Raw genomic sequence first — 24,751 nt, 5'->3', positions numbered from 1 at the left:
TGTTACAGCTAGAGGCCGCTGGACAATGAAACATACATTTTCTCCAGTCCACGTGTGTTTTATTCATCAATCGAGCTACCAAGGCCCCAACAAAGATAATTAGTTACATAAACTTTCAGATTAGAAATAGAATACTGAAAAACATTTATACAAAGAAGAAATCTTGGATTTATCTAGATGTGACTTCTGTGAAGAAGTCATTGAAACTATATATAAGGACAGCCTGACAACCTTGGAAAGATCTAACAGCATTACTCTGGAAGGCAAATGGCTGAAAAGCATAAACCTAATGCCACTGGAAAAGAAAATATTTGGTACAACCTTGCAACTGTTTTATTCTTCCTTATTTTATTTCTCTTTCTCTCCTTTTCTTATTCTTTCTCTTATTAACTGTCTCCAGTCTTCGAAGATTGCTGTCAACATGTAGGTTTTTATCATCCACTAGGTACGTCAATTGTTTTTTTCCTGCCAGTGACCACTGATAAATATTCAGTCTCCTAGACCATATTCCATATGTTGAACATCTATTATCTCTAACACCCTTAACCTCTGTTCCTCTCTCAAAGTGAGAGTCCAAGTTTCACAACCATACAGAACAGGTTATCAGTGGCGTAGCGTCAATGTAAGCTAAAAAGCTCAGCTTCCCCAGTTAATAATAATTTCATAATAAACCTGCAGTTTATGAAGAAAATTATTTATTAATTTTAATAGAATTTATATTTACGCGTTAAATATTGTGATGCGGCAGCTCAGGACGATTTGTGATGCAGCAGTAAACAAGAAGCCTGCACACACCAGCTTTCAAGCAGACCGGTTTCTTCTGTGTAATCCACCCCGCAGATTTCCATCCCTTTCTAACTAAACTAGTCGCAAGGCTCGCAAAGAAGCTAGCTTTACCATTTAAAATAAGTAGTTTCCGCGTTATCCCTTTTCGTCAGTTGTGTTCAGTTGAAGTGTTTGTGTGCATTGTGGCTAATATAATAAATAATGAGCGAAATAACAGTTCCTGACACTAATTTACTTGAATTTTTTTAGGACAATTGTATTATCAAGACTGACTTACGAACAAAAGTGTGATTTAAAAAACAAATGACCGACTCCCTTGCTGTCAATGAAGGACAGAACCAAAAGACAGACGCATACTTACGTAATGATACTAATATTGTGATTTCTCTAAGTATGACAGGGAGTGAGCTAATGTTATACCTATACGTGTCTATTTGTTAAGAGATATGTGTAAACCGTGAAATCATATTTTACTACGTATCATTTGAGGTCATGCCTTATTGGTGTTACTTACGATCTTCCAACCAATCTTAGACTGCTGACTTGAAATTAACTACTATTTATTTTAAGACTGTATTTTTGTAATACGTTTCCTCATATTGCATAAAAGACAACTTGAGTTAGCTTCCCCTACTCAAAATTTCATGCTACGCCACTGCAGGTTATAAGATCCATAACAAAATGTCCACGAAAAAATGTCCACAAACTAAATAGTCCAACATTTCAAGTCCTACATACAATTTGTCCATGGTGTGAAAAAGTCCGACATCTATGTGGTCCACCTTATTATAAAGCCCATCATACAAAAAGGTCCATCATACAAGGTTGTTCAATAGAGATGAGTTACTAGCTAACCTCCGGCTCTGTTGTCAGACAGGAACGTGCTGGAGTTCATAACGAAGAAATTATGGTAAGTCTTCCACAAAGAAATGCAGCAATCAGAATGGGTTCTTATCAGCAGAAGCTAAATCGTCCTCCACTTCCTCAATCAATAAGAGAAATTGACATTGTTGAACCCTACAACAAAACACTGAGGGGACAAAATTTTATGTTCTTTGATTCACGTGTTAATGATGAAGGACGAGTGTTAATGTTTGCCACCGATAGAAATTTAGAACTTTTGGCTGCCAGTGACACGATTTTCAGTGATGGTACGTTCAAGACTGTACCAAATCAATTCTTTCAGCTTTTCACAGTGCATGGGATTGTTGGAAGTTTTGTAGTTTGTAGTTTTAGTATATTACCTGATTGCAAATAACACTGAAAATACTTACCGCACTCTATATAATGAGATAAATTTTTTAACAATAGATGTAGCTTTTGTATTACATACGTAATATGTATAACATAATTGAAATGACAATAAATTCCTCGGCACTTTCCTTGCAGTTTTCCTTGTCGGGCATTTTAGGGAAATGGACGAATTTATTTGTGGACATTTTTGAACGTAGGGCATTTTTAAGAAGAGGACTTGCTGACATTGGACTTTTCAGGTAAGGACATTTTTATGGCATGGACGAATTTTCTATGTGAGCATTTGTAAACGTTGGACATTTTCGTAGAAAGGACCTATTGCAAAGTGGACCATATCTCACTTAACCACTGGTACTGTAATAAAACTGTTTTATAAATTCTAACTTTCAGCTTTTTCGAGACCCTATTTCAACAGTTAAGTTTTTTCCATCTTGGCCAACACACATTTATTTAGCAAATTTGATTAAAATTAATTATATTATTTCATAAGTTGCTTGCTTATAGGTATATACTTAACACGTGACGAAGTTTAGCATTTCTTACATTGTGTCCACTGCAAACAGTCTAAGTTACTTGAAGATATTAAGGGTAAATGTACGTGAAGGACCACAAATATTATCAGAAAATGCATGCTCTAAATATCCTTCATTTTATAAGGAAATGAACTCACAATTGGACAAAAATTAAGAGGCACCACAACAAGACTTATTAGAACTTAAATATCCGATAAAGGTATAAAAAAGTTACTAATAATATTTTTTAGAATTCACTTTTTACTTTAAGTTAAATTTTCCAAAATTTGAAAATTTTCACACATATTATTTCATAAATCCACAACCATTAGAGATGGAATTATGAAATTTTGTACACTGATTTAACATGCATTTATTCAAAAGGTAGACTAAAATGATGCCCATTTCTTTGAAAACAGAAAAATTAGGTCACAAAACGTTATGTAAATGTTAATATATTTTATATAAGACAAATAAAAAATTAACTGTATTAAAATAAACATCTCTGCATGTCTGAAAGTAGTCTACTTTTCAGAAATAAGTGTTTATTACATGGAGGAAAAATATTAAAAATGTCAGAGAAATCATAACAATGATATGGTTACCAAATGATGTAACTGCAGAATTTTTTTGTTTTTTGTTTTTTTTTTTTCTTCATATTTTGGTAAAACTGGTTTGAAAAATATTATTAGTAACCTTTCTTTATAATTTTATCAGATATTTAAATTCTAATAAGTCTCGTTGTGGTACCTTGTAATTTTTGTCCAATTGTCAGTTCATTTTCTTCTTCTTTTTTTTAGAAATTTAGAGCCTGCATTTTCTAATAATATTTGTCGTCGTTCACTTACATATACCCTTAAAATGAATAGATAGCACACAGGAAGGCTGCACTCTATCACACCGCAGATGTAATGAAATTAAACAGTTCATACCTCACTTTCATTCTTGGATGTGGTGCTCATGGGGTTACGGTAGATGTTCGGACAGGATGAAGCTCTCAGACGATGTCGCTTCAAGTTGAGCATTGCACCACGATATGTTAGGGAATGTCTGCAACGAATGTAATTGCAATTAGAAATTTGTATAATAATTTACATAGAAATTTTCAAAAGCAAAAGCTAATTTAAACTGTTCATATCTTCATTGATTTTATGCAATTTTGATCACGTTCAATTAACGTTACCATAAAAAGCGGGATTGTCCCAAATTTTAGCTTCAAGAAAGATATCCTGTTTGAATTTTTAAGTTCTTGCAAACATCATGGATTTTTTTAAATTACTGAAAAAAATAAATTACAGCTCCTATCTGTACATACATTTTTCAGGCTAAGTAACGTTCAAATTCTTATAAACTCTCTACAAAGTGACATAGAAGTAGGAGTGAAGTATAAGGGTGTAAAGTGGATAGCTCTCTGGTATCCAGCAACCAGTGTTATTAAGCAAATTTGTCTCCCAAGACCAGTTTCAGCTTTTCTTTAGAATTCAGTTAGTGATTTGGAGAACATATTCAACCGACAAGTCAATTATAAGCAATAATCAATTTCTTACGCTACCTGATGATGCCTGAAAGGGCGAAAGTACTCATAGCTTTTACTTCTTATTACATGTTGTTTACATATTGAGAAAATTTAAATGCGGAAAACTTCACATATTTTCAATCTGAAATTAGTTGTGATGTAAAATTTTAAATTGAAATAAGCAATTTGAGCTATTCCACCTCAAATCGACAGAAATATAGAGAAAATTGACATTACAATTTCTAAATACAATAAAACTTTTTTTGTACGTTGACAACTGTAATACAATGCTTTGTGCAAAGTTAGAGGCATCAGAACTTCATAGTGTTTAAATTAAAAATATTTAAATTTATCATATTTTCATAAAATTTGTAACTTTAAACTGTTGTAGCTCCGAAACCCTTCCACCCAATGATCAAAATCATGGTTTATTTTGATGCTGAGAAATTAAAGTTTATATTCACATATAAACAGATTTTCTTACTTTTTATGAAAATGGAGAAATTGAGATTTTTCTTCATTAAGACGCCTTTGCCTAGGAAAAAATATTTTTAAAATATATAGTTAGATTCCGCATTGAAAGTACAAATAAACACATATTTTTTACTGACGGCACGTTGATAAGAAAGTATTGAAAATATCAAATAAAGAAAATAAATAGTACGCGCATGAACTAACCAGCTGACTGTGAGGCAAGCAAGGCCAGGAGACAAACACGTGATGTGTCGTCTAGCAGTCATGGCTGTGCTAGCTTTATCACAGGTTTACACAAACACAGGAGTGATATGACGCCCAACACTCGCTTATCTTCAGCTCTCGGCCAGTGCATGCGGTACTGCACCGTTCAAGTCTAGGCGTATGAAAATAATCTATTTAATACCCTCGAAACTTATTGCCGTACCACTAAGCAAACAATGCCGAATCCCTCTTAATAATGCAAGGTTTTTTCTCAATATTTTTTTACATTTTTACAAATTGGCAAAAAGCCTAAAAGTAAGTAAAATCAGATTATCTGTCTCTCTGTATATAATAAAAATAAGGATTACTTCTTATCATAACCTACCAAATGTCAGCTTCAAAATGAGCTTCCGTTCAATGTTCTGCAGTAAACGGTTCCAGAGTTTTCTGAGCACTGAAAGAGGCTTGTTTTTATAAAATACGCTAAATTTGTCGCTCAACAATACGAAAACCGTTTGACTTTCGATAGTATATTTTTGAAAATACACTCTCCTCAGCAACTTGTATAAATAGGGAAAAAATTAGAGTATTAAAAAAATGCGAGGTTTCTTACTGATCGATTTCATATGGAATAGCCCAATAGAATAAATATAATACTTCAGATTTACACACCATGGTCATACATTTAAGTTGAAATAAAGACATACATTTGCAAATAGTACTGTAATCTTATAATGATAATGAAGATGATAATAATAATGGTGACTGAGGACAGTGATATAGCAGTAACTATAATGATGGTGGTGATTATAATTTGGTGATCATCATTATCATATCCGTCACGTATTAGACCCTACAGGATCTGTTACGGTCTCATGCCAGCGCTTTCGTGGTCTTCCCAATTTGCTCTTTCCTCTTGGTACATAAGTAAGAATCTGTTTAGGCCATCTAGTGCGATCCATCCTTTCGACATGTTTTTTCCACTGAAGTCGATATTGTTGAACAAAATTAACTATAGGACCCATTTTGAGTTCCTGCAATATGTCCACATTTTTACGGTGTTCCAGCAAAGAGCATCCCGCTGTTCGTCTCATGAACCTCATTTCAGCTGTCGTCAGCCTTTGCTCATCAGCTTTTCTGATTGTCCATGCCTCGCTACCGTAGGTGAGGACCGGTCGAGCTAGTGTTTTATATACCTTTAGCCTTGTATGTTTCTGAACATGGGAGGATTTGAAGACGGCGTTAATGACGCCAGTGATTTTTATAAATGTAGATATTTTGTTCGACATATCTTCATCAGTGATGTAAGAGAGGTTATAACCTAAATAGTTAAAGGAATTAACACGTTCAATTAAAGTATTATTTATCATGATCTTACTTGGAATTGGATTCTCTCCCGAAAATGCCATGACTTTTGTTTTCTCTTTTGAGATTTCGATATTGAAATCTCAGGCGGTTATTTGCAAATTATAAATGGCTCTTTGTAAAGCATCCTCTGTTTTAGCGATAATAACCTGATCGTCGGCAAACATTAGTGTATCGAGAACTGTGTTTCGATTAATTTGAATTCCAGCGTGATGACTTTGCCTCCAAATGTATAAAATATGGTTCATATATATAATAAACAACAGAAGGGAAAGACCGCACCCTTGTCTAACACCTTGGTTGATGGAAGTCCAGCTAGTAGTTCCGCTTTCAGTTCTTATGGCAATTTCATTTTGTTGATATAAATTATAAATGGAGAGAATGATTTGGTTTGGCACATTATCATAGCGTAAAATCTCTAAAAGTTTATTTCTATCAACGCTATCAAATGCTTTTATGAAATCAATAAAAGCCAAGTGGGTTGGAATATTAAATTCTCTGTGCTTTTCAATTAAAATCTTCATGGTGAAATAGCTGTCACAACATGATCTTCCTTTTCGGAATCCAGTCTGTTCTTCAGCATCTTTGGTGATAGCAGTGACAATGGAGATGATTTGGCGATGTCAATGATGATGACGAAAAAAAGTGAATAAAAACAAGATTGCAGCCTCCTGCATTTACTTAGTGAGTGCCTCACCTGTGAAATTTCTGGTCTCTAATACTATGTGAGGCAGAACTCCTCCTGCTGGAATGTTGGTGATTGTGGTGATGCTGCGTCTTCTTCAGCCACCACAAGTAGGCTTCCTCAGTGGTCGCATTCTTCGGCAGCTCTCTGTCATGATAGTTGAGAGAAGACTGGCGTCGCACAGATGGATGCGGTATCACGACTAGAGGGGAAGGCGGTGCTGTGTTGTGCCAGTTCAGGGGATGCCTGCTCTCGTGAAGACGCCCGCTGTCACTGCAGCTCCGTGATGACGTCAGAAGACTCGGATAGTTCTGCAGGAGGACGCTATACAGGTTCTGATTCGAACTCAGGAGTTCCAGCACTTCGAGTGGAACCCCCTCTCCATTACGAACAAACGTTGGCAAGTTCAACACCGAACTATATTGGCGGTTTGGATCTTCACTGCCACCCCTGGAGATTCCGTCCTTGTTCTTGTCGATTAACAAATAACCTGCGGAAAAATCCAAAAGGACAGTCATAACAGTCATTGCACTATCCCATGATCTAGGCCAGCGTTTCTCAAACTATCGTCCGCGGACCACCTGTGGTCCTCAAAGTCTGCCCTTGTGGTCCTTCAAAAAAGACAGGAGAAAAAATAAAATTCGAACGAATTGCGTATCACACTATAGCTTAAAATCTCAGAGTTTGGAAATGACACATGGCAATCGAATTTCACTTTTTCTCCCAGTACTGACATTTTATGAAATTTATTACCCTACACGTCTATCGACTTCCCACTCTACTCTCAGCAACAAAAGAGGAATTTAAAGCACTATATAGACAGACAGACAGATAGACAGACATAGATAGATAGATAGATAGATAGATAGATAGATAGATAGATAGATAGATAGATAGATAGATAGATAGGCAGGCAGGCAGGCAGATTAGATTAGATTAGATTTAGATAGATAGATAGACAGACAGACAGACAGACAGACAGACAGACAGACAGACAGACAGATAGATAGATAGATAGATAGATAGATAGATAGATAGATAGATAGATAGATAGATAGATAGATAGATAGATAGATAGATAGGCAGGCAGATTAGATTAGATTTAGATAGATAGATAGATAGATAGATAGATAGATAGATAGATAGATAGATAGATAGATAGATAGATAGATAGATAGATAGATAGATAGATAGATAGATAGATAGATAGATAGATAGATAGATAGGTAGGTAGGTAGGTGGTTGGGTGGGTGGGTGGGTGGATGGGTGGATAGGTGGACAGATAGATAGATAGATAGATAGATAGATAGATAGATAGATAGATAGATAGATAGATAGATAGATAGATAGATAGATAGATAGGCAGGCAGGCAGGCAGGCAGATTAGATTAGATTAAGATAGATAGATAGATAGATAGATAGATAGATAGATAGATAGATAGATAGATAGATAGATAGATAGATAGATAGATAGATAGATAGATAGATAGATAGATAGGTAGGTAGGTAGGTAGGTAGGTAGGTAGGTAGGTAGGTAGGTAGATAGATAGATAGATAGATAGATAGATAGATAGATAGATAGATAGATAGATAGATAGATAGATAGATAGATAGATAGATAGATAGATAGATAGATAGATAGATAGATAGATAGATAGATAGATAGATAGGTAGGTAGGTGGTTGGGTGGGTGGGTGGATGGATGGGTGGATAGGTGGATAGGTATGTAGGTAGGTAGATAGATAGATAGATAGATATATAGATAGATAGATAGATAGATAGATAGATAGATAGATAGATAGATAGATAGATAGATAGATAGATAGATAGATAGATAGATAGATAGATAGGATTTTTATTCAGCCGTAAGAATGACAAGCATTCATGGCATCGTCAGTATACAGAAAATTGACAATACATAATATAATACATCTAGTGCTAAATATGCTAGGATACAGAATTACAAATGTTTTAATTTATACGCTGAAGGTGAGCGTGGTGCTTCTCGTCATCTTTTCCCTGCACATCTGGCGCCGCGCCTGTAACCCAGCCAGGGACCACCCGAATTCATAACAAACGACCAAAGTACCGAACCTTAATTCAATTTTAAAATGTAAGTATACTGGTATTATAATATGCTACGAAAGTGATGAATTTGCTTTCGAAGGGAACAAGAGTAAGGTGATCCGCGAAACTGTTCTGACTTTAAAAAGTGGTCCCCACTTCAAAAAAGTTTGAGAAATGCTGATCTAGGCTACTTCTTCAAAAGTAATTCAACAGACAACAGATATTTTTATTGCTTTCTTCAAAAGTAACTTTATATGCAGATGACACAAGTGCGATAGCTCAAGTAAACAATACGATTGCCTTATAAACACTTCTAATGATACAGTGTTAAATCTAATTAATGAATGATTTAGTGTAAATAGTCGACCTGGTTGGCGAGTTTGTATAGCGCTGGCCTTCTATGCCCAAGGTTGCGGGTTCGATCCCGGGCCAGGTCGATGGCATTTAAGTGTGCTTAAATGCGACAGGCTCATGTCAGCAGATTTACTGGCATGTAAAAGAACTCCTGCGGGACAAAATTCAGGCACATCCGGCGACGCTGATATAACCTCTGCAGTTGCGAGCGTCGTTAAATAAAACATAATATTAATATTTAGTGTAAATAAACAGGCACTTAAGAACAGTGTAATTAGATTTAGTAGGCCTACGCATAACAGTGTTCAGTTTTCCTACAATTTTAGGTTAATGGAAATGACCTCAGACAGACTGTAAGTGCACGGAGTTTCTTGGTTTGGAAATGAATAATTACTTGAACTGGAAAACACACATACAGCAGAAAATATTACTTCTACATTGAGCTCTGCCTCCTATGCATTAAGATCCTTATTTTCTATTGGTTTATATAAACACGCTTAAAATGATATACTTTTTCATTCTTTCATTCTACCATATTTTGCAGTAAATCAGGTCACCTCCTTAACGACTGACCTTACCTTTTCATACACCCTGTATATTAGTTTATTTGTATTTCCAATAACCGAATAAATTGAATAGATGTACTTGTTCTGTTATTTTATATACGCTGGAAAATACGCAAATAACATATTTTAGTTATATTATAAAGAGCTGAGATGTCCTCGAAGAAAATATACCCAGCGGTATTTGATAAACTCCGAACGCTCTATAGAGGAAGGATCTTTCTCAAGACAATCCAAGTAACCACTTACTGTATACGCATTCTACGCTCTTAATTAAGATGTAAGCCTAAGAAAACGAAGTATAATCTATTCGAGAAATAGTCTTAATCAAATAACACAAGCGTTCTCATCTAGTCAAAAATTCAGTAAAGTAAGATAGGCCTATTAAGTTCAAAATAAAATGTTATAACCTCAAATATTTGTTTAATTTTGCTGTTTCACTAATCATAATTTCTACAAGTAAGGGGCCTATTGTCAATTTTTTATGCTTCACCATGCCGAAATGTAATAATTATACACCTGGTAGCAGTCCTTTAATGCATGTCATTAAATTACACCTATTCATTAAAGGTCAGGTTTTCGATTATTCTCGGATATGCAACGTCACGGAGGCTGGAAATCCAATACTGTCGCAGAAGGTAATGTTCTGTTACTATAATAATTAGCATTAATTGTAAATACTATTCAAATAAATTCAATTTGTCATCTCGTTTTTCAATGTCGAAATCAATTTCAAGGTTATATCAAGATTAATGTTTATCTTACTCTCTAGATTATATCAAGGTCGTCGACATTCGTTTCCCGGAAAAAATCAATACTTTCGCGTCTGCGCACATCTCACAATTTATGAGGTAGGCTATTGCACTCACATAACAATAACATGAATACTTATGAATAATTTAAAGTTAGAAATGTAGTCGAGCATAAAAAGTCGTATGAAACTTGCCTATAATGGTAATTATGACGCTCGTATGGAAATTATGAAACTCGCTTGCGCTCGTTTCATAAACATCCTCGCGTCTTAATTACTACCATTATAGGCTCGTTGCATAATGTACTATTCTAATGCAGCCAGATTGTCTTTCAGCATTTCTAGTCTTGGTTGGTTTATTTAAATGGACGTCCTTGACGCCTGCAGTATGTTATAACGTCCCTTCGTTTACTGAAGCAATATTTACAAGTAGATAAATCACGAAACAGAACACTGGAATTCTGATTTTTCATTTAACATCTGACATCTTTAAACATAGAGGGACATCATTTTATTTTTACTAACATTTTTCATATTAACCTGTCTATACCTTTAGAGAACCGGAAACACCGCTTGCTCCCCCCTCAAAGACTGGAGTTCGATGATACTGGCGTAAAACACAAATCACTCTACTAGGTATAGGAAGGAAGAAAAGTAGTTCATCCATTTACGTAAACTAGGAAATATCGCGATTTTGAGTTTGATAATTTTCATTAGGTTTTTCTTTAATCAAAGTACAGTACTGTATTAAGAATAAGTGTTTTTACTCACGAACTGAGTTATCCATGCGAACGTATTCATTATGCAGTGTATATTATACTGTCTACGACACATTAGCGTACAATATAGAGAAAGAAGTTAAATTGAAAAATAATCATAATATGAATATTTAAACACAATTTTGAAAATGGTGGCCGTTCATTTCGATACAGGCTTCAGTTCTTTTGTGCATATTATCGCACTATAAACTATTGCATCTAATTCCAATTGCCAGTTTCGTCCTTCGTACTAGTAACTCATGTTGAAATAATTCTGTACCTACTCTTCGTACTGTAAATTCAATCTTCACTTCTGCCCGACCCGAAAATATAAAATTACTCAGACATGCTATCTACTGTCCGTCCAAGTGGTTATGCCGCAGGATTGTAGAAAGGGAGGAAATCACGTGACAGTTAATTACTTAACGAGGCCCTTTTATTTAAGTTAAATTAAACAGCTGTATAATATTACGTAAACGTCCAATTCCTAAGAGAAATTAATGTTTTCAGAAAAGAGTTAAGACAGCCCAGCTTTTACAGAGGGGGCGAGCAGAAGCAGGTGGGGGAAATCGGGATGCGACGTAGGCAAACGGACAGTACCTGTGCGAAAATATGATTCAATATTGAAAGCTCTTTCGTCACTGGAAAATGCGAACATATTTCTGGAACGTACTATACTCAGTAACTCAGTACTGCTTACTATCTGCGGTCTTGGTTCTGTGTGGAGTTGGAACTTCCTTAGTAGAAGGGGTGGGAGTGAAGTACATTCAAAAACTCAGGTACAATAAAAATTGAAGTAAAAATAAAATGATGTCCCTGTATAATAACTTAGTAGTAGTATAATCTTTCAACTAGCACTAAAGTGCTGCATCGGAAGGTGATTAACATGATAAATGATTGATATACGATGAAAATGAACACGTCTACACTTTACCTAAACATACTGATGAATCTGTTTCTGGCAGAGACTTGTTTCTGGCTTTCTCTCTTGGCACTGGCTTGATGTAACCCACTTCTGAGGCTATTGTCAAATGTTCATATCTACACATGAATTTCATATTACAGCATGCCGGCCAATGAAATATATTAACTTAACAACATAAGTGTGTTATTTTATAGTAATATAATTAAGTTATCTTCTTTTCATTATTTATTTATTGATTTATTATTAATCGCGAAATAGCCTTATTCAAATATCACGAGAGTTTTCACTCTTTGGATAAGGACCTCACGTTGCGCGCTCGCGAATTATCGACAAGATGAGGGCTCTTGTGATAATAAATTAATACTTACTTACTTACTTACTGGCTTTTAAGGAACCCGGAGATTCATTGCCGCCCTCACATAAGCCCGCCATCGATCCGTATCCTGAGCAAGATTAATCCATTCTCTATCATTATATCCCACCTCCCTCAAATCCATTTTAATATTATCTTCCCATCTACGTCTCGGCCTCCCTAAAGGCCTTTTTTCCTCCGGCCTCCCAACTAACACTCTATATGCATTTCTGGATTCGCCCATACGTGCTACATGCCCTGCCCATCTCAAACGTCTGGATTTAATGTTCCTAATTATGTCAGGTGAAGAATACAATGCGTGCAGTTCTGCGTTGTGTAACTTTCTCCATTCTCCTGTAACTTCATCCCTCTTAGCCCCAAATATTTTTCCTAAGCACCTTATTCTCAAGCACCCTTAACCTATGTTCCTCTCTCAAAGTGAGAGTCCAAATTTCACAACCATACAGAACAACCGGTAATATAACTGTGTTATAAATTCTAACTTTGAGATTTTTTGATAGCAGACTGGATGATAAAAGCTTCTCAACCGAATAATAACACGCATTTCCCATATTTATTCTGTGTTTAATTTCCTCCCGAGTATATTTTATATTTGTTACTGTTGCTCCAAGATATTTGAATTTCTCCACCTCTTCAAAAGATAAATTTCCAATTTTTATATTTCCATATAATCAATTAATATCAATGACAATTAACATATATAAAAGGAAAGGCACACTGACTGCCTTTTCAACCTGGGGCCTTGTATTATTAGTGCGCGCTTAAGCTCTGAGCTACCAGATTATACGAGTAGCTAGTTAAGTAGGAATAGACCCTACAGCAGACCACAACAACAACTTATGTAACCTTTCAGCGTTGTATAAATTTCACTTTGCTATTATTCCTTTCACATCAGAAGCTTCCTTCGAGAAAGAATAGAATTATCAAAATCATCGATCTGAAAAGAGGTGATCTTTCATTGTAACAAGGAAAGGGGCGCCGAAGAGGCAGTGTACATGAATCCAACACCCCTTTTAAGAGCCTCTCTTGCACGCGCGATTACGAACGTTTAAATTTAATTAACAGCTGTCAATGTTAGGCTACGTGTGTTTTCTGCATTACTGAATCAACTCGTCGTCGGTGCTGTCACCGCCTCTATCAGCCTTCTTCCATCCTGTCGTTCTCTGTGGTCTAGCTACTGGTTACCATAGATGTTTTATTCGAGGTTCGCTGGTTCAAACTCGGCCGAGAGCGATAAGTAAAGTTGGGAGACCTGTGTTATGAATTTACGGCACACAAAAGAACCCTGTCTTTGATATGCTACCACAGACAAAATTTGTCCTCCATTAACTTACTTGTCCACGCTGAATAATCTAAAAAGTGCAGGGGCGGATGCAAGGGGGGGGGATTAAGGGGATATATCCCCTCCCGAAATTTTGAGAAAAATACGAAACAAGAAACAAAAATAATATTAATTTTAATTCGTGAATGTACATAGGAATTAGAGAGTTTTCCACGTAAATTCTCTTTGCTAAAACGTTAAATTCCAAGAACTGCAGGAAGACAAACATAGAGTTCTTACTTCAAGACAGAGAATCATGAAGAGTGTTTTAGGCTTTTAATTTTCCTTCTCTTCTTAGACTATTTCATTAGTCAGCTCAAGGATAGGTTTTTAAATCATAAGGAAATCCTACAAACTTTGCTGCCTAAAAACACAGTGCGAGCATCAGATGAAGATTTAGAAACTGCTGTTGAGGCTGCAGTAAATCAGTGACCCAATGATGTTGATGCATCACCAGAGTCTTTCTTCAATGAATTGAGGATGCGGAGAAGAAATTTCCTTGATCAGAAAAATCTTCACCTAAAACCTACTGATTTTATATCATCTTTGAACAGGTGCAATGAAATTATTTTTCCCTGCACTCACAAGGCGCTGAAACTTTTCGGCACGTTGCCTGTAACTACAGCAACACCAGAACGGTCGTTCTCAACATTGCGGTATTTGAAGACTTACTTGAGAAGCACGATGGGAGCAGACAGATTAAATAGACTGGCCTTGATGTATATACATAAAAATGTAGAAATAAAAGCTCATGAAGTACTGGGTGAAATGTCTAAGAAGCCTCGTCGCCTTCTTCTGTAAATGTCATTCTGTCATTGTTTTTGTATTGCAGTCATTGTAAATGTTAAAATTAAAAAATTATGGTTTATTTAACAACGCTGGCAATTGCCGAGGTTATATCAGCGTCGCCGGTGTACCGGAATTTTTTCCCCTCAGGACTTCTTTTACATGCCAGTAATCGACTGATATGAGGCCTGTCGCATTTAAACACACTTAAATGCCATCGAGCTGGGTAGAACCCACAACTTCGAGCACAGAAGGCTATACCGACTACGCTACTCAGGCCAACTTGTAAATGTTTGCGACTCGGAAACAAATTGTGAGTATATAAACTTATTTCTCATTACTCCATTTTTACTATCTCCTCAAATCCCTCCCCGAAAAAAAATTCTGCGTCCGCCCCTGAAAAAGTGGTAGGTTGTAACGACAACTGATACCAATATATCCTTCGAGTGAAAGCTGAGAAATTGCAAGCAACCCTCTTCAATTAATATAATCCAGAATAACTTAGTACCGTGAAGTAAAATATCACTCACTACTGACTATCCTTCACCTTTCTTGATTTGACGTGGGTTTGAGATCGTACAGTGAAGTTTATAATTAGCGGACACCTCCCGGTAATTAAAAAGTATTCGCTATGAAGTGTCCGCTAATGGGAAAGTAATATAAAATGAAATAACAGTTATATGACATGTTTTTATGTATTTTGAACTTCTCAGTAATTATGATAATTATCAATATAAAAATTATATATAATTTAGTACCATATCCTACTCCATTAGGCCTATCTCCTAGATTAGTTGCCTCATGAGTGATGCCTTACTGGTGTCACTTATGAGGTTGCGCCGTGGCGTCGTGGTCCTGCCTAGGACTCGCGTTATAGAATGGGCGCTGGTTCGAGTCCTCATCGTGGAAGAAATTTTCTCATGAAATTTCGGCCAGTGTATGGGACCGGTGCCCACCCAGCATCGTGATGCACTTGGGGAGCTACGATAGGTAGCGAAATCCGGTTGCGAAAGCCAGCTGTAACGGGTAGGGGGATCATCGTGCTAGCACACGATACTTCCATTCTGGTTGGATGATCGTCCACCTCTGCTTCGGCACGTGGACGTGAGGCCAGCAGCCGGCTGGTAGGTCTGGGCCCTTCATGGGCTGTAGCGCCACGGATTAATGAACTGAAACGTCATGATGACGACGTAAGTTGTGCCATAAAGTTAATATTATGAAACGATTTGTCGTGCATAGGCGGAGAGAGAGAACCTTTTCCTTGGGGGGGGGGGGAGACAAAGGAAAACCATAGAATCCCCATATAACGGGGTTATGGGGGGCATTATTTATCTCCTCCCCCCGTTATAGCTTGACCGTAGCACAGAATATCGGAATACGATCATTTAATAGAGGTATTTTCGGGGCATGTTTCTTACAGTGTTAAATCCATATCCGCGATGTTTCGGATCGAGTTATACAGGATGTTTAAAAAATATGGGACATAATTTCAGGTATGTATTTCCCACATGTAGACAATCAAAATAGTTCATTACAACATGTGTCCGGAAATGCTTCATTTCCGAGTTATGGCCTTCACAACATTGAAATTCACCGGAACGTTTTTCTTTCCGTAGGTCGTTGCCGTCAAAGGAGACATTAAGAGGGCAATATGACAGTTCATTCCGAGGCGAAGGTTACATTCAGTGTTGTGTAGGCGTTAGACTGTGCGACATGTATTCAAATCAAGAGCTAGCGTTGCAAGTCAATGTTCCTCATACGACTGTCTGGAGACTGTTGAAAGAGTATCAATTGTATCCTTATCATTTGCAACGTGTACAGGCCCTGTCACCAGCAGATTACCCTGCACGAGTTAGGTTCTGTCAGTGGTTCTTGCAGCAGTGTGGTGTAAATCCGAACTTTCCTGCCTTAGTATTATTTACAAATGAAGCACAGTTCACACGAGATGGCATAACAAATTTCCACAATCAGCATGTATGGGCGTATGAAAACCCACGTGCAACTGTTTCATCTCATCACCAGGTGCGGTTCTCCCTCAACATATGGGCCGGTATCATTGGTGATCGATTAGTTGGACCCCATGTACTTGTAAACAGACTTAAGGGGCAGGCGTACAGAAACTTCCTGGAAAACACCATACCTCATGTTTTAGAAGACACTCCACTGATCAATCGTCAACACATTCACTTCTTGCATGATGGCGCTCCTGCACACTTCAGTCGTACGGCTCGCCGGTACTTGGATCGAAGGTTTCCTGATCGATGGATAGGTAGAGGTGGCCCAATTGCTTGGCCTCCACGCTCACCTGATCTGAACCCTCTCGATTTCTACTTGTGGGGCCATTTAAAATCATTGGTTTATTCGTCTCCGGTGCCTGATTTGGAATCCCTTCGGAATCGAATTGTGGCATGTTCTGAGGACATACGCAATACTCCTGGAGTTTGGGATCGTGTTCGCAGGTCAATGAGACATCGATGTGAGGTCTGTATTCAAGCAGGAGGTGGACATTTTGAACATCTTCTGTAATGACAACGACCTGCGGAAAGAAAAACGTTCCGGTGAATTTCAATGTTGTGAAGGCCATAACTCGGAAATGAAGCATTTCCGGACACATGTTGTAATGAACTATTTTGATTGTCTACATGTGGGAAATACATACCTGAAATTATGCCCCGTATTTTCGAAACACCCTGTATAGGGCTTGAACTGTATGTCTACTACAAATTATAATGGGGCATAACTTAAAACAATAGCCCTTTTTTTCTTTCTCGTAGAGAAACACTTCAATAAAACTACGTAACAGCGCTAACAGAAGGGTGCTTAAATGCGACAGGCTCATGTCAGTAGATTTACTGGGATGTAAAAGAACTCCTGCGGGACAAAATTCCGGCATACCGGCGACGCTGATATAACCTCTGCAGTTGCGAGCGTCGTTAAATAAAACATAAAATAGGTAACAGAAGCTTTTTTATATGAAGTTTACTTTTCTGAAGATATCATATGAAATTAAATTCTAATTATTTTACTTAATCTCTCGTCAGGGGGAAAGGAACTGGCCACCCTACCCCATTATTTCCTGGCCTAGTTGCCTCATGAGTGATGCCTTATTGGCATTACTTACGAGGTTCAAACCTGTTTTCGGACAGTTGACTAAACAACAACAATCTCTTGCTTTAAGTTTACACATTACACCGGGATCACTTTTCTTCTTCCTGCATTGTTGTGCAGTATGTTATTCATATTTCTCCATGTGGCGGCCTGAACACCTGCAGACTTCTGACACATGAGTACAGGCTGTTACAAAAGAAACATTACAGTGCTTCTATTCCTCAAATGAAATTCTTATACATTCAGAAATTTAAAGTAAATATTATAGTCCACTTACGTGATCTGAAGACATTAATTCATCAATTTAAGCACACTTAATCATAAACAAAAGCAAAAAACATCTTTTGAATTCAATATGTTCTAACGTTAATAGAAAAAAAAGAGTTGAGACAAGTTTGGGGCACCTCCGCCTATGTGCCGTGCAATAATATTTAATACATTGTTGTTGTCACAGCAATCTCTTTCTTCATAAATCATGGTAGCATATCAAACTACCATACCCAGCATTACGAATTTTATGTGTTATTTCTTTATTTATTGTTTTATAATGCTGTCGTACAAAAAATAACGTATGAAACACGTTTATGAATGTTATACAGTTATTCCAGGGAACGGATTTATATGGACTAAAAATATATGAAATATGTAAATATATATGTAGTTATTTTTACCAAAATATGGAATTAAATATGGATTTTTACCAAAATATGGAATTAAATATGGACTTAAAATTATAAAAAAATGACTATGTACGTTAAATATTGGTACATTTTAATCAAACTAAACAAAAAATATAATGGACGTACCTTATCTTCCAATGTAGTTTCAACAAAACACAATTTTTATTGTCTGTTACCATAACAATAGGTTACAAACATTTCTTTCAAGTGCTGAAAAGTGAATCTTCTTCTATTGTCTCTGAGGATAGATTTATACTGACTAAAAGAGCGTTCGACGTCACAAGAAGTAACTGGTACATAATTCAATTTCACAATGTCTGCTGGGGATAAGTCCAAGTTAATCTTCACTGTTGATTCACCACTCATCACAGCAACAACCTTTTGTAGTTCTTCATATCCAGGGTTTTTTGAAAGTACAGTGTCCACCTTAGCTCTTACTGCATCTGCAACTTTACCTCTACCACGATTCAGTTGTTCCACAGTACTATTTATAATTTCAAAACTTTCAGATAGTGAAAGGTGCCTATTTTGGAGACTTTTGAGCGTTTTTATGATGCATGAAAATGTATGCTGAATGTGAGCTAAGTCATTCTTCACACTTATGTCACAGGTAACTGTTTTCGCAGTATCAATTGAGACTGCATCTTCAGAGTCCAATGCAAGGAGAACATTGTTAATAGAGTCTATATGTTCGGCATAATATTCAACTGCTTCTAGCCATGTACCCCATCTAGTTAAAATTGGCTTTGGTGGCAATGGAATTTCAGGGTACATTTCTTTCAACACGTTAACTCTACTGGGAGCTTTGAGAAATACTTTTTTCACTGATGAAATCAACAAATCTACTTTAGGGAAATTGTCTCTGACCACTTCTGCCACACGATGAAATGCATGCGCCACACAAGTAAAATGAGTCAATTTAGGATATACAACAGATAATGCTTGTCCAGCTTTGACCATATAAGGGGCAGCATCGCTAATAAAGAATAACACATTATCGTACATAATACCCTTTGGCCACAGGATACCCATAGCTTCGTTGAACAGTTTAACTATAGTTTTGTTATTGCACTTTTCTAGAACATCACAATGTAAAAGAATTCGTTCAGAATATTGTTCACTTAACAAACCGATAACTACATTACCAACAAGTCTACCTTCTTTGTCGGGAGTCTCATCAATGGAAACCCAAATTGAACTATCTTTAATTTCATCTCTTATCTTCTGTATTGTCTCATCGTAGATGGATGGAGCATACGTCTTCCTAAGTGTTGACTCATCCGGGATTGTATGTTGAGTATATTTTTCAAGGAATTCCCTGAAGACCTTATTCTTTAGTTTGTAGAGAGGAATATCAGCAGAGATGAGAGAACGGCACAGGTCGATGTTAAACTCAGATCTTACATTCGATGTTGTTGGTTGTGTTAAAAACAATTGTCTCTGCTTGGAATTTAGTTGTTTGTTGGCCTGATGTTTACTAGTTGTAATGTGTTGTTGCACCAGGAACTTTTGTGTAGATGATACTGCACACTGACACAAATTACAAAATAATATTTTATTGTCAGTTGATAAACCATCTTCTTTAAATTCTGAAATGTAACTTGTTAGTTTTGATTTTAAATTGACTGAATGACGTACTTTTGGCATATTTACCGTCTTTATAGTATGATTTACAAAACTGAACCTATGTGTACTCTGACTGGCATTTAACTGTTGAGCTGCACAACTGAAGTCTGTTAAAAATTTTAAATTAAATTAATACAGTTTTGTAACTTACTTTCCCATTGTTGATAGGACTGCTAATTTTCAAATAACTCTGATGTTAAAGGGATTACTGAACATGTGTTTAAATCTCTATTGTTGAAATGTATTTTTAAAAGTTAATGGAATTTTGTTTTGTTTTATTGTTAAACCTAATATAATATGGACTGTTTTATATGAAATATGGAAAATATATGGAAATTAACGAAAATATGTACTAAACTCTAAAATATGGAAAAATATGGAAAATAAAAGTAGGATTTTTCAACCCTACACATTGTGAAACATAAAGATAATGCAAAATATAAATTATATTAGCTTTATAAGTAAATATGTATTTACATATAAATCCTTTCCCTGGTTATTACATTCGTCAAAATGAGGAAACTCACTTCGCTCGTTCCCTAAACATTGATTCATGCAATAAAATATAATACAGAGCGTTCGCCTACGGGTGGGGCCAGGAAAGCGGCCTGCCTGCGGTGTCGCTTGCGGGAATCGTCTATCCGTAAGCTTCCGCTTTCTATACTATACTCTGTAGGGTTTTAATTTTAAAAGTTTAGCAGCAGTAAAGACATGTTTTTGAAACACTAACTTCCTGTGAAACACGTCTTAGAGATTTATTAGGTGAGCGTGTAAATGATGCACTGATTTCATCAATTTTTTCTCCCGTCAATACTCTTTGTTTTCGCTTAGGAATTGTAGCATTTATCGACCCTGTTGTCCTTATTTGTTAACAAGACGTCTAACAGTTTCTCTGCCCTGAATTGGAGCACCCGGATATTTCACTTCAAATTGCCTACGCACCTCTCTACATGACTCTGTTTTCACATATGCATCATACATAAAAACTCTCTGTTCAAGCGTGAATAATTTTGCGTTTTGCATTGTTAACAAATTTTACACACACGCTGAATATTTAAGCAACTGTGTCAAGAAACTGCACTGTACGTGCCAAATACTGCAACATCTGGCTCACAACTGATAACTTGTCGACCTTGATGTCCTTGATTGTCGAGCGTGTCTCAACAACTGCGCGCACAAAGCGGCGTATCAGTAAATGCCGCTTTCCTGGCCCCACCCGTAGGCGAACGCTCTGTATTATAAACTTGTTTCATATATAATATTATATACACATAACAGTGCCTCCTGTAAGCAGATGATGACAGGTTTTATCAATGGATTATGGAAATTATTTCATTTCGGATAATCAATCATACAGACCTAGGTATAATATTATTAGCACGAGTATATTCTTAAAAAATACACATTTCGCTTTAATTTAAATTTGTAAATAAAAATTTGACTCTGTAATTCCCGACTCCAACTTTTTCGGTATCAAGGTACAGTATCTACCGAAAACGTCTATTTCCATGAAAAATCTCGAAACTGACTTCGTCTTCTTTTTCTTACTTTTTTGTGTGACATCACAACACACTCTGTTTAAAAGCAGTATGAAATAGCAAGAAAGCTAAATTACATTATTTAAATTTGCTTTCCAAAACTGCAGAATGCAACAGAACAGATTCCAAAGTTCCTGCTTACCTCACATATTTACGTACATGACAGTATTCAATGTGGCCGTGAAAACCTGTTAGACAAGACGTATTGGCATTATTTAAACTGCTTCAGCAGGTATGCAATGAAGTTCAAGGTCATCTGCATTGCTAAATGGATCTAATAATTATCTTTACTCAAATGCTGTTTATTGTGGAAAATATGCAAGTTTATACAACAGATGAGCTGTACTTCATCACTAAATAATTTGTATACGAAAATATTTACATATTCGTTAGAAATAAGTTTTTTGTATTTCTTACAGTCACTAATAATAATAATAATAATAATAATAATAATAATAATAATAATAATAACAATAATAATAATCATCATCATCATCATCATCATCATAGAATAATCCGAAATCGGAACTAATTAACACTTCATCCAGACTTTATAAAACCATGTTAAACAATGTTGATCAATAAAAGGACAGATCAGAGAAATCAAAGCATCTTGGAAGTAATAAAGTCAGAGCTAATGATAATGATCAATAAAATTGTTAATGATTGTAAAGAGTTTCTTTTCGTTTGAATAGTAAGATAAAAAAATAAATATTCTAGCAACCTGGTCACAAATATAAAATAAGTTAAAACAAAGAAACGTGTATATTTTTAAATATTATTTTACTCAATAATGTAACAAATTATATTTGTGTTATAATTAAAATGATAATTCCAAACGAGCGACATGCAGCCAATCAACCAGCTCACTGGCACTCGATTGGCCTATGACAATTTTATTATACTGATAGTGGTCTAAAATTTATAACCGATAATTTTTTTCTCTTACGTTCATTTCTTTATCCTATCGCTACATTCGTCATTTTTACCATCATCTCTGCTTCGATAGTAAGCCCGTATCCATGCATATTCCTGTTCATTATTGTAGACCCTCAAATGTTTAGTTTTCTTCTACAATTCATTTGTTTTATTCCTACGATCTCTGGTTTATTCAATTAGGTAGAGAAAACGTGTATTCTGTTATCGATTAATGACGGTTCATTATGTTGCTATAACCTGAAATGTTCAGTTGTTTTTAAATAAATTCGATTTCAGATATTTGCGTTGTTCTCCTTGCAATAAAGGTAATAACATTTGTGTGTTTTGCGAAGAAGAAAGAGGTAAGTCAATGCCATGAACATCATGATTATATTATAAAAATTCCAATTAAAATGACATCTTTCTCGCATCAGAATTATCCCACTGAATACAATCCACGCTTTCGGTCTCGAAAAAAATATCATGACAACATACATTCGTTAAGCTCAATTAAATTATCGAGAAACTATCAGCACTCGTTGTATTATAGAAGATAGTTTTATATTATAAATACAAACTAAACCATCAATGAATCCTCGCTCTACGTCCCAAAAAATCGTACTAAATTTGTCGTGACTAAGGGTCATATTCATAGACATTGTTAGCGCGGGCTTCCGGTGGATGATCAGCGAACTAACATTTTTCGTATTCATAAACCAGTGTTAGCGATATATGATATGAATCCTGTACAAGTAATCAGTCGATAGCCGGGGCTAGTTTAGCACGCTCGTAGCGCGGGCTAGCGAAATGTCTATGCATAGCACCCTAAGTCTTTTGTATTTTTGTGACCAAAAGTTGGTCACCCTACCAACAATACCCACACACTCCTTTTGACCTAAATGTTAAAAAAAAAAAAAACGTGCCAAAATATTATCCCTTTGTTTAACTTTGTTACCTTCTCTCAGCCAAAGTTCGCACACAGAGCTTTGCAAGGCATTGCAAAGAATGCAAGGCTTGCTAAGAAATGTAACGAGTTCAGGACAATCAGCCTGATATCGCACTCGGCGAAGATTCTTCTGCAAATACTGAATCGACGTTTATATTCTAAGATGGAAGAACAGTTGGAAGAAGAGTAGTTTGGGGTCAGTAAAGGAAAAGGTACGAGAGATGCAACTGGACTGCTACGAATAATCGGAGAAATATACCTAGAGAAGAATAAAGAGTGTATATAGGCTAGTATTTGTGGACCTAGAAAAGGCTTTTGATAGAGTGGATTGGAATAAACTGATGGGGATCCTAAAGAAAAGTAGCGTGGATTGGAAAGAGAGGAGGCCGTCCAGTAAGCTTTATATGAAACGGGTCGAAGTCAGGATAGGAGAAGAAATGTCAGAAGGAAGTGAAATATGAAGAGGAGTATGACAAGGATGCCCTTTATCACCTACCTTGTTCTACGTCTACTTGGAGGATTTAGTGAAGAACTGTTTTCAGAACATGGGAGGGGTGATAGTAGTAGTAAGAAGCATAGCAGAAGAGAAGATGGTACTAAGGGATATGCTACTGGAGCTAAATGACAGCCGTGAGCAGTATGGAATGAATATAAATGCAAACAAGACGAAGATCATGGTCATAGGAAGAAAAATAAAGAAGGTAAACTTGCGAATTTTAAATGAGGCAGTAGAGCAAGTGGACAGCTCCAAATACTTGGGGTGTACTATAAGCAGTAACATGAGCTGCTGCCAGGAAGTCAAAAGGAGGATAGCAATGGCAAAGGAAGCTTTTAATAGAAAAAGGAGCATCTTCTGCGGACATCTGGATAGAAGACTAAGGAAGAGACTAATGAAATGCTTTGTGTGTAGTGTGGCACTGTATGGGGCAGAAACATGGACATTACGACGAAGTGGGAGAAACGAATAGAAGCATTTGAAATGTGGATATGGAGAAGGATGGAGCGTGTGAAATGGACAGACAGAGAAAGAAACGAAGCTGTGTTGGAAAGGGTGGATGAAGAAAGAATGATGCTGAAACTGATCAGAAAGAGGAAAAGGAATTGGCTGGGTCACTGGTTCAAAAGAAACTGCACTGGAAGGAATGGTAAACGGGAGAAGAGTTCGTGGCAGAAGAAGATATCAGATGATAGACGACATTAAGATATATGGATCATATGCGGAGACAAAGAGGAAGGCAGAA

At 36.3% G+C, this 24,751-nt stretch overlaps 1 protein-coding gene across 5 annotated transcripts in view; it reads right to left on the bottom strand.

The window, feature by feature from the left end:
* The window catches only part of LOC138702089 (monocarboxylate transporter 9-like), a 97,998-nt gene that overhangs the window by 7,979 nt on the left and 65,268 nt on the right, over nt 1–24,751 (bottom strand). For all 5 annotated transcript variants that reach the window (XM_069829645.1, XM_069829641.1, XM_069829643.1 and 2 more), the window contains 2 exons: nt 6,809–7,286; nt 3,485–3,602 (listed from right to left, as the gene is read on the bottom strand). In XM_069829645.1, coding sequence (XP_069685746.1) covers nt 3,485–3,602; nt 6,809–7,286 — 596 coding nt within the window. The remainder of the gene's footprint in view (nt 1–3,484; nt 3,603–6,808; nt 7,287–24,751) is intronic.

The sequence above is a fragment of the Periplaneta americana genome, chromosome 6 (assembly GCF_040183065.1).
Source record: "Periplaneta americana isolate PAMFEO1 chromosome 6, P.americana_PAMFEO1_priV1, whole genome shotgun sequence".
NCBI lineage: Eukaryota > Metazoa > Arthropoda > Insecta > Blattodea > Blattidae > Periplaneta > Periplaneta americana.
Note: the sequence above shows the minus strand (reverse complement) of the source record. Positions and strands in the feature narration are given on the sequence as shown.